This window comes from Nematolebias whitei, chromosome 6 (assembly GCF_014905685.2).
Source record: "Nematolebias whitei isolate Nwh7 chromosome 6, NemWhi1, whole genome shotgun sequence".
In the NCBI taxonomy this organism is placed as follows: domain Eukaryota; kingdom Metazoa; phylum Chordata; class Actinopteri; order Cyprinodontiformes; family Rivulidae; genus Nematolebias; species Nematolebias whitei.
In genome coordinates this window covers 38,629,186-38,640,800 of record NC_056503.1, presented here as the reverse complement: position 1 = coordinate 38,640,800, position 11,615 = coordinate 38,629,186, and the positions used below count along the sequence as shown (strand labels likewise).

The 11,615-nt window shown below is 46.8% G+C and overlaps 1 protein-coding gene across 1 annotated transcript in view; it reads right to left on the bottom strand.

Moving 5' to 3' along the window:
* Window positions 1-3,573: 3,573 nt before the first annotated feature.
* nectin3a (nectin cell adhesion molecule 3a) overlaps window positions 3,574-11,615 on the bottom strand; it is a 42,492-nt gene continuing 34,450 nt past the window's right edge. The window contains exons 5-6 of the mRNA XM_037678271.1: window positions 7,379-7,530; window positions 3,574-5,099 (exon numbers count right to left, since the gene is read on the bottom strand). Of these exons, the coding sequence (XP_037534199.1) occupies window positions 4,444-5,099; window positions 7,379-7,530 (808 nt within the window). The 3' untranslated portion in view covers window positions 3,574-4,443. The remainder of the gene's footprint in view (window positions 5,100-7,378; window positions 7,531-11,615) is intronic.

Here is an 11,615-nt window from a genome sequence, read left to right as displayed (position 1 = left end):
CTCTGGTATGAAGCCCAGGATCAGACCCAGAACTCAGAGGAGGGATTATAGATCTTCTCAGGCCTGGGAACAGAGATGAGTGTCACTGAGGAGAGGGAGGTCTGGTTTTCTCTACTGGACCCACTGCTTCTGCAACCAGACTATGGATAAATGGAAGAAAATGGAAATGGAGGAAAAATAAATCCAAGACAAAGGAGGTTAATAAGGTCAATGTTAGTTGCCCATGTCTGTCTGTCAGCAAAATATCTCAAATCACTTGACAAATTTTAGTAAATCTTGCAGAAAATAATCACTACATAGTAATCTTTTTTTTTTTTTGAAGGGTTGCAGCTCTTTCCTTTAAGTTCTACCAGCCCAGTACTCTCCATTCATCAGCGCAACAAGAAACCCACTTTAACTGCATCTAACAAGGCTGAGTCAGGTCCTCTGGTCGGGTTCTTTGTTCATCAACAAAGAACACGTCCAGAGGACCTGGCTCAGCCTTGTTAGGCTCATCTACCTGGATTATTCAGGACACTTTAGCTGCACCTATTTACTTTAGAAGACGCTTAAAAAAAGTAGTTTCTTAAATTACGATTCCAGGACACACGAGTGCAATAATGATGGTTTTATTGCAAAGAAAACAAGAAAAGATCTATCACCCGTCCGTCTCTGCTTCCTGTGAGACGTCAATCGTTCAAACAACACCATACAAAATAATTGGTCAAACTGGAGAACAGACACAAAAAGGCGTTGAAAACAGTTTCGCCTTTAATTCACCAGCACCCTGTGGAAGCTCAAAGGATAAACTAATATTCTGTGAAAATTACAGACCTCATACAAAAAATAAGATTTATTTTTATTATAATAATATAAAAGCCAGCATATTTACAGGACAATATTTTCTATAAGTCTGGCTTGACTAAATTCCCAGTGAAACGTTCCTTTTTATTAAAGTTTTCTCAGTAACCAACTTGTTACACGTGTCCTTTAAAAGTCTATAAGGCGTGATAATCAACCTTTAGTCTAGTCAGATGCTTTGAAAACAGCAACTCTTAAATACGAAGCTGGAATAGACATCAGAGCACGTCTGCCCGTGCTCTTAATAATTAATATCCTTTGCAATAACGCTTTCAGTAACCATCAGCTTTTAAAGTTTCTGTGCACCGATCAGCCCATTTAAGGCACCGGCTATTCAGTAGGGAGGTCCAGAACAAACAGAACATGAAGGAAAAGAGAAAACAAAATTATGAATTCCGCTCTAATGCTATCCAAAGTATGTACACGTAAATAAACATTAATGACAGAAAATAATAAAGCGTCGTTGGCATCAAATAACTGTACATGCAACCAGATGGTCAGCAACAGACCCAAACTTTAACAAAAAAACATTCATCGCATAAGGTTGGTTTCGATTTCATCCAAAATAAAGGCTTTAGAGCAACTTTACCGAATAAGATGCTGAAGATAAAAACGATGAAAAAGGAAATGTGCACGCAGACACGGACGTGCCATATATCACTGGGTACGAGCCCTTCTGCTGCCAAGCGTGATATAAAAGCCGAGGGTTTGAGGTGAGGACCGCTCTCTTTGGATGTGGGCTGCAGCGGCAGATGTGAGGCGGCGCTGCGACGACAGCAAGCCCAAGAGATTAAAGCGTTTTATTCTAAGACGTCTAAAACTTCGACCTGGCACGAGAAGACGAGGGTGGAGAAGCACACCCAAACGTATTAAAAAAAAAACACTGCAATAATATTTTTTGTAAAAAAAAAGACAAAGTATAGACGACTCTGCCTTTTTAACACATGGAAGGTCAAAACACCCCAACTGACTAATGGAGGACGCTTCCAAAAAACCCCTGCCTTGATCCGTGTCGTTCCTGAAGAAACGAAACGGAGGAGAAGTGTGAGTTGAAATGAAGCATGGAGAGATGAGATCATTGATGATGTCAACTCCTTTTGTTTTTTCTTAATTTCACAGGATTTGTTGTTTATGAAAATAAAAAAAAAGAAGAAGAAATGTTTCTATCCCTCGGGGAGGCATTAAACATTCAGCTGTGACCCACGCGGTTCTGAACCTTTTTTTCACTGGTGGATTGAGTTTCTTGTTTCCACGATCGCTGCCGATCCTCAGAGGAGCCAAACCTCAACATCACAGCCGGTTCGGCGGTGACGTCAGCTGCTCACACTGTTTCCGAGCGATTGGAGCAACAGAATAAAAAAATAAAATAAAATAAATAAAAACTGAAGGATGGCTCATTTGTTGCTCAAACACCATCTTAAAGCTCGACGACGGGCTGCAGAGAAACGGTTGGTGGTTCCTGCAGCCACATAAAGCCAGATGATGACAGCTGTTGGAGCCACATCTGGTTTTCATAATCAGTTACTTTGATCTCAGGTTGATAAAACCTAGAAGGACCGATCTGTGTCGTTCTCGGAGGCAGAAATAAAAAAAATGCTCAGGACACAAAGTGGGGAAGACGGCAGTGAAGCCTGTTATCAGGGTTAGAGAGGAGAAGGCCGAGGTCTGGCTGCTGGTTTTAAAGTTGGCTGAAGATGGTAATAACAGAGCTGAGCTCTTACTGGCCCAACTGGGACTGAAATTAAATTGTTTTAATGACGATACCAGTGAATATGGTTCGAGTGGTTAATCAAACCCAAGCACAGTTTAGGATGGACATGCCATTACTGTGCCTGATTTAGTTTTTTCCACTACAGAGCGTCCAGTGCTAGACCAGGACTGGCCTTACCTGGTTCTGGTTAAGAACCTGGTCGGCCAACACGGACCATTGCGTCATACTAAACGCCTCTTCCAGAGTAGTCCTGCTGTTAGTCCGAGTCTCTGCAGAGGATCTCAGAGTCTGAGCGTCGTTATTCCTGTAAATAAATCTGTTTTAAACACCAGTCTGAGTCTGACATTTCTGATCTGCAGCATCTCTCAACATCAGGCAGAGTATTTTATCTTAATTAAACAGAGTAAAACAGAAGCTAACTTCATATTTTTAAACCTGGCATTGGTTGTTTGTCTCCATGAACCCTCATCCTGCTCGTAATAAGTGCTTTACCTGCAACTATTTACGTGTAAACTGTGGAGAAGTGGTTAGCATTGATTGCAATCAGATTTCTGATTCTGCCTGGGTTTGGACTATCAAACAATGAACCGTAGGAGTTCTTTTAAGGCATTAATACTGAATGGTAACATTGAGGAAATGGATAAACTGGGTTTACTTTTGTGCTACTCCTTTCCAACACACCAGCTTTGTCTGGGGTTTTGAATGAAGTCACTAAATTTGGGCAAATGTGGAAAATGGAAGCTCTTGCACAGCAGAAAATGATAAAGTGCTGTCAGACTGGAACCTACAATTCTGTTCGACGACAAAAACAAAACTCACTACCTGCACTTTTTATATCAGCTTCTGTAGGAAATGACAAGAGGAAGAAACTGCAGTGAACCTTTATGTAAAGACCTGCCGGCATTAAGCTGCACAAACTGTCAAGATAAGCATTTTTACAAAATCCTGCAGATGTTTGAAAATATTTCTGAGTAATGTGCGTTTGAGTCAAGCCTCAGTTACAGAATTATTTCAATCAACTCTTTTTTTTTTTTTTTTTAAAGCAGCCCAGGTTTGTGGAGTTACTTAGAAATACTTCAAGTTTTAATGAATTATTTCTTTTGGTAACATTTTGTGTTGAAATGTTGGGATATGTTTAGGAACAGCTGAGTGTAAAAGTGCTTTCCACAAGGCGTGGTCTCTGAAGTGACGAGTTCACTGTTTCAGAGAGTTTGCAAAAGGACAAATGTAGTAAAGTGTTCAAACTGAGCTGTGTTTGTGTGTAATGTACTCCCATCACTGTTTTTCCCTTGGTACAACGCCGGTGCAGTTCTCCCTTTTAATCGCGTGACTTTCCCTTTCTCGTAGTGTTATTATTTATTTTAAAAGCATGCAGTTTAATTTGCTTTAAATGCTGATTGCAGTCTTGTTAAACATTTCACCTGAGTGAAAATGCACAAAGCAATCAAGAGCCCATTTCTCTAAATGCCACAGACGTTGAGTTTTTTTTAAGCGCAGAGCTCAGTCAGGGGTAGAAATACTTCACCAACAAGGGTCTGAACGTCTGACCTCTGACCTGGGAAAACGACAGGTGCAAACACAAACAAGCAGAACACAAAACCCTATTCACATCAGTCGAAACTTCAGAGTACGCCCGAGCAAAATCAGATAATATCTCTGAGGTTTTCCAGCTTATTTGCAGCTCTTTGCTACAAAATTGTAATACAATCCACAAAAAATATCTTTAAGGTTAAGTGGTTACAATCAAGGCAGAGCTGGATTACTCAAAGACCTCGCTGTGAAACTGAATTCAGATATGATCTTTAACAGAAATACCACACCCTTTGAAGAGTTATCTGTCACTTGTTGACTCGCTCTCGGTCACATGTCCATTGTTTTGTTTGCGTCCTCCCTCAAACGTACCACTCTCTGCGTGAAATCACAGATCCGTCCATGTGTGACACGTAGTCGCTGTCTGTACCATTGTCATAGCTGTCGTCCGGGAGGTAGGGGGATCCGTTGTTCACAACGGGGCTGTGTACAGGAGGCCCACAGGGGTGCATGTTTTGGGTGTTGTAGTGATCTGTGAAGTAGTTTCCATCCTTGATGCCCCTGTGTACATCTCCCCTGTCGGCCCAGTCTTCCCTGTCCTTGCGTTCAGGGGTGTAGTCGGGGTAAATAATGTCACCGCCCAGTTTGGGCTTCAGCTCCTGGCTGCCTTTGCTCACTTTGTCCCCGTAAACCTCCTGCAGCTCGTGCGGCTGCAGCACGTCCACCTGAGACTCCTTCTGCATGTCGGAGGGTCCCAGGTACTGTTTGGTGTAGTAGTCTCCTCTGAAGGTTCTGCGTTGGCGCATGAAGCAGACCCCGCCAAGGATCAACAGCAGGATCAGGAAGAGAACGCCACCCACTGCCCCGCCCACTATAGTGCCCAGGCTGCTGTCGGAGATGGAGGCCAGGGTGGGGGAGGTGAACAGGGCTCTCTTCCGGCCCAGGTCAGTGTCCGTTCCGGAGGTGTCGTGGAGGAGGGAAGCGGTGGTGCTGGGCGCTGCAGTGGTGGGGGGAGGATCTGTAGAACAAATGTGATTAAATGGTTTAAAGCAGACAGCAAATGTAGTGAAGAGCTGTAAGACTGATAAAAAAAAAAAAACGTTCTGCAAATTTACTTCATTAATGAAATTTTTACACTCAGTGGAGGAATCTGTGTTGGAGCATAACGTCTCTCCTAAAGCTGTAAAACATCTGCTGAAAGCTGCGCAAAAGAAAAGAGACAAGAACTAGAAGAAAGAGCTGAAGTGCTAAATGTCAGAGTGAGTGTAAAAAAGAGACACAAGAGGGCATGTACTCATGAGCGTCGGGAGTTTGATTAACTTTACCCCCTTTATCCTAAACCTGGCTTTGTGGAAGACGTGTGAGAAGATGAAACGCCGTGATCGATGTGAGGTTCCTGCAACTGATGTGCCCTTCAGCGTCCAGCTCTTTGATAGCAGCCAGAGATGGAGAGGCGCAGGCTGCTTGGAGCTCAAGGCCAAGATAAGCGCCTCCACGCTGACCTGCAGGCTGCAGGATGGAGAACAGCCTGATAACACTATCCAGTGACTTTACAGACGGGTCACAAAGCCGGACTACAAAGAGGTGTGGTCCAAATCATCCATTACTTTTAGAAATCCTAAATTTGTTAAGGGCTAAAATTATGGATTTAGAAATAATCTAATTAATTGGGATTATGCTACACATTTCAGACTGAAGGTTCAGGAAAACAGCAAAGGCATGAGTGAAAGTAAACTAAGGTGAAAGCTGGTAAACTAATGAGCTCCACCCACCCCCACCACCGCCGCAGGACATTCAAACCCAACGTGGGGAATGAGAATCTACAACCAGTGGATGATCACTGGAAAGACTAGCAGTCCAAAATGACAAGGCTGAGGAGACGTCAAGGAATGTGAAATGGCTACATCTGGCTGACATGAGGGGAGGGTGGGGGGCATTACTGAACTCAACCTGGTCATCTCTACAGGGAAGGGAGGCAAGAGGATGCATGCCCAAGACTCAATATTTGACAAGAGAAACAAGATAATTGCTCAGTGCAAGTCCACTCTGGACAGGATGTCAGCTGGGCTTTCATTTGAAGAACAGCTCCTGAACACCGATGGGTCTGTTTTAAGACTCCAGCAGCTCTTTCTACTCAGCAGAGAGAAAATAACTGAGGGTTAAATGGGGCACATGTACCTAAAAGAAGCATTTACTTAGTTTGGGAAAGGAGCATAGAAGGAATTAAAAAAAGAGGTGCAGAGTTCTCAGGATCCACGCCCTGGCTTCATAAAAACGAAGCCGACCAGCCAAACAAGGACACGCACAGGAAGCAGACAGGAGTTCAACTTGCTGGATGCTTTATTTCAGGATTTACACCAATTAATCAACAAGATCAGATGTAAATGCATGGAAAGTCTGTTTGATGAACGAGCGAGTCGCCTTATATTATTTCAATACTTAATCTTTCGGTTGTTGAATTAAGCTAAATAATTTGATCCCTGTGAGCACCGCTGCTGTTAGACAACAAAGTGCTGAATAACACATTTTTTCTGGGTTATAAACAGACATCTGCCTGCTGCAAATCTGTGAACACAACTCTTTATGTTTCACTGTGTAACCCAACCTTAAAGCACAGTAAAAAGGCGGCAGGGGTGCAAACTGTGCTGAACCAGCAAAGAGTAAATACCTTCGTCCTTATCTGAGACATCTAATGTTGCCAAAACCACACCGATGGAATGATTTGGTACTGATTCTCTTTATCTGCACTCTGTGCTCCTGCTGCCAGGAATGTGTGAAAGTAGATCTGGGCAGGGACATCTGTATTTGTATAAAGGCTTAACGTCTTTAATATTTTTTTTTTTCATTTAGCCTTTATTTATCCAGGTTAGTCTCATTGAGCCACGAGAACTCATTTTCAAGAGAGACCTGTTTAGGGAGCACATGGTGGGGGTTAAGGGCCTTGCTCATGGGCCCAGAGTGGGGCGAATGAGGGTGGGGGCAAGTGTGGGTGTTTCACCTACCCCACCCACAATTTTGATGTTGTCGGGGCCGGGGCGTGAACCGGCGATCTTCGGATCACAGGCCCACCTCTCTAACCTCTGCGCCACCACTCCCCCCTATATTGTTGAATATTGTTGATCTACGGCCAGAATTAACTGAAAATTGGATCTTTTATGAGAAAAAGTTCTCGAAAGCAAAAGAAACGTGCTCTTTGTTACACTGATTGTTAAAGCTCAGTAATTTAACTCAGCAGATGGTTAAAGTGTAGTAAAACTTTACAAACGATGTTGGGGGGGGGGGGGGTGTCAAAAGTACCTTGAACCCAGAAATTCACGTCCCGACTGCGCAGACCAACGTCGTTCGTCACTTCACAGCGATAGATGGCAGAATCATTGCGCTGCAGCCGGTGGGTGAAAGTAAGGCTGGCGTTGGAGATCACAACCCCATCAGGAACTGATCCATCCAACCTGAACGAGAATCAGACAGGAAATGTTTTGGTTTTCAGCAAATGAAGAACAGAGAAACAAAAAAAGTGCTGAAAACGACACATTATTTTAGACCTCTGAACAATTGCCAACGTCATTAGAGAAAGAGCAACCGTTAACACCTGTAGGGTAGAGCTGTCATTTCTATGGGGGTTTCATATGGGGGGTTCGGACCTGTAATTATTGTTAATTCGTTGGGTCGGGTGGGGATTGGAAATGATGGCTATGGGCTGGGGCCTGGTCAAGTTGGATTTTTTGGGCCCGGATGAAACTTCACTTTAGGGGTCACAGCTACTTGATTCAATGAACCGTGCGTGGGGTGAGATAAGTGTGTGTCCTGCGGATGAAGGTTGTTTTTGTAATCTGGACGAGTCTCTCGAACCCAGCCTAAGTGTGTTTAACTGTAGTTCTCTCTGGGTAATATTCAGGGTATTCTAATTACCCCAATTTGGACGAAGGGCTGGAGGGTGAAACATCCGGGATGAAGACGACGCCTGTCAACAAAGTCTATAGCAATGGTTTAGACATGCAAATAACTTTTATAACATTTGATCTTGTTCTATTTCATATAGGCTTCGCCCTTTAAGGCTGTCGCTGATGGGTTTATCCCGTTATGCAGAGCATAAGCACTGAAAAAATTTAGTCCACGCCCACCTGCTGTGTGGGCCCCACTCGGTCCGTATAAATTACGTTAAGAGCGGGAAATCGGCTCCCATTTTTTCTTCAGCGAGCTAATATAGCACTGTCAGAAGAACAAAGAGGATAAATTGTGTAAATGACCAACCTTTGTGAAGGATGCTTGGCCCGGCAGTCGACCTCCGGTCGTCCGGTGAGTTCTCCTCCCCGAGGAGAAGATGACGAGCAGTCTTATTCCAAGGTAAGCGCCAGGGAACATTTCCCAGTGACAGGTCACTACACGCTGGACAACGCCATGTTGTATTTTTTCCTCTTATCGCCGACCCTCGGGGCGAACCGGATGGTTCCCCCGGGGCAAGGCGTGCTCAGCTGCAGCCCCCGCTGCTCATTCCCTCCTGGGGAGCGTAGTGGAGGGGGGCTGAGTGAATGCTCACCCCATCCCACCTCGTTTCGCATCGGCGATCACACCGCTCCCGGCCGACAGCGCCCTCTCGGTTGCCCGGCGGAACCCAGGAGGAGGCTGACATGAAGGGACCCCTTTTTTCTACGTCCCTCGCCTTTTCCCGCCAGTTCGGATGATCGGCGGGAAGGTTGTTTTTCACTGGGCTCCACTGTGGCTCACCGTCTTGATCCATACGGCCTCGCGTTCCAACAGGACGTTCGACGGGCGAGGCCACAGACGGTTCTTTCCTGGTAGATTGTAGGAGTCGGTCCCCAGTCCGCTCCCATCACCAGAGTTGAGGGATTCACCGAGCGGGGCTATTCCTCGGTAACCCCCCTGGAGCCAAGCCTCGCGGAAGCTTCCGGTGCGAAGCTGCCCAGGTCGGAGCAGCGTCCCGTCCCTCCGGAGGAACACGAACCAGACGGCGACCACGCTCTCCAATCGAGCCCACCGATGTGTTTTCAGGCAGCCGCAGTTAGCAACAAACGTGCGCTGCTAGCATATAGCATGTCCGAGGGACTGAAGGCCGCAGACCTGCCTTGGAGACAAAGAACTCCCTCTGTAAGGCAGCTGACGCCAGCTCAACATATGTGCCTCTCCTACGGTTTGCCTGTCGAGGACAGCAGCGCGGATGACGATGATCCAACGATCCACCTGGCTTCGTTACTCCCCTCGCTGCCGGAGAAACTGCACAAGACCTGATGAAGCCCATCGCGGACGCACTGTTCAGAGCAGCTTCAAACCATGCTGGCGAATTGAAACAGTCGGAGGAGGTGCCAGAGGCTGTGCGCCACCTCATCAAGCCGCGCGGCCCACCCCGGCCCGCTGGAGGGACCGTCGCGAGCAAGCTTCGACTTTTCCACGGCCGCAGCTCTCGCTGAGTTCCACCACCAGCCCCGCCCGTCAGAATCCAGCCCTCTTCACTCCGGCAACCTGCAGCTCAGCGTTTCCCCAGAGTTCGCCTGCAAGACAGCGCTCTGGGCAAACAATCGCAGAGCTCATGAGAGAGAAGTTTCTCAAAATGACGGTCTCCGGAGGGTGTGTGTAAAAGTGACACGAAAGTTGAAATAAATCATCATTAATGATCAAAGTGTCTGTTTTTTAGCCAGTCTGTAAGCCCGGATGAGCTCACAGCGGCCGCACACATTAAGAGCCGGTGTCCTTAATAAGGTTTTTTAAACTCACCGCCGCTCCAAGACATTACTAGTCGCTTACAGGGCACGATGGTAAGTGAAAATAACTCGTTATAATCCCGAGCTGCACGATTTTCACTCAAGCGATGTCAACTCGCACTTGTGGGATGAAACAGCCCCACACACGAGCCGGTGTCCTTAAGGTTTTTAAACTCACCGTCGCTCTAAGACATGATGAGTCGATCACAGAACAGCCTCCACACATGAGCCGGTGTCCTTAATTAAAGGTTTTTAAACTCGCCGTCGCTCTAGACATGACGAGTCGATCACGGCACAACGGTAAGCGAAAATAACTCGTTATCAACTAGAACTGCACGATCCTCACTCAAGCGGTGTCAACTCGCACTCGTGGGATGGAACAGCCTCCCCACATGAGCCGGTGTCCTTAAATAAGGTTTTTAACTCACCGCCGCTCTAGACATGACGAGTCGATCACTAAGATGAACAGCCTCCATCCAACGGCGCTGCGTTGATGCTGGCGCACACACACAGCTGCCGGCGCTACCAGCTCACATCGGTATAAATGTGGTCCGCAGGCTGGTTCGGGTGGAGGTCCTTCTCTCTCACAAGAAACGACACCCGTCTCAACGAATCAAACGCGGGCAGCCGTCACCCACCGCGTCTCAGCTTTTGGCAGCTCACCGCAGCTTAAACGTGAAGCAGCTGAAAGAACCCGGTAATGAGTCCCGCCTCCCTCCAGCGCACGCCCCTCCAGCGAGAGCGGCGCGCGTCCCTCCAGAGAAAAACGTGTGCTCCCGCGGGGCTAGCAGCCTTCACTCCAACAGCACGGCGTTAATGAAGTCACGCCCTCCGCCTTTTCAACGTTCGCACAGCGACGTCAAACGCGCAGCCCCACCACGTCATCAGCTGTCACACGCTTTGCCTTCAGCACAAGTCTCTCCCTGGATCACACAGAAAACATTCCCGCGACGCATGACGGCGGTTGAGGGGCGGACTGCTGACAGCCGTACAAAACATGACACATCACTTAACGCACGTTCACCCTACGAACGTTACGTAGAGTGGCTAAAACATGCTCGCCGTTTTTTCAGATGGATGGACAAGGTTTTATGCAAATGGTACAAGTTAGTTTGCAACCCGAACCCCTCCATTCAGAGGAGTTATAAAAACGGTCCCGTCATAATCAGACTAAATCTCATCCCTAAATGCAGAAATCCAAGTGTTTCTGATAAAAGTAATCTACAGAGTCCCCCAACGGAGAGAAAACACAGGGTTTTTACTCACGGACCGGAGGGGTGAGACCGTTTTTTGGATCTGTTGTACAACATCCAGAGAACGCATACCGATCATCCTAACACAGAGACGAGAGTTTTTGTTTTACCTGGATGATCTGCTGCTCCTGTCACTCCAGACAGGAGGCGCTGATGCAGGATCAGGTGTTGACATCACACCTGTTAAATCTGGGCTTCGCCATAAATTGGAAGGAAGCTCGATTTTCCCGGCCCAGACATTTGTTTTTCTGGGAGTGGAATTAAATTCAACCACCATGAAGCTCGTTTATCACAAACTAGATTCGACACTTTTTTAAAGTCACTCACACAGTGGTTCCGCTGGTTTGTTTCACATGAGACGCCTCCAGAGGTGGTTTTGCACGTCTGCATGTGGATCCAGTAAAACAAAACGACGGATGATCATTGGCCCTTCCTCTGTGAGAGCAGACCTCCGACTCTGGGGAAACACCTTGTTTCTGTCAGAGGGAGTCCCCCTCAGCAGACCCACGTCACGGGTCAGTCTTCACGGACGCGTCGCTGTCAGGCTGGGGGGGGGGGGGGGGG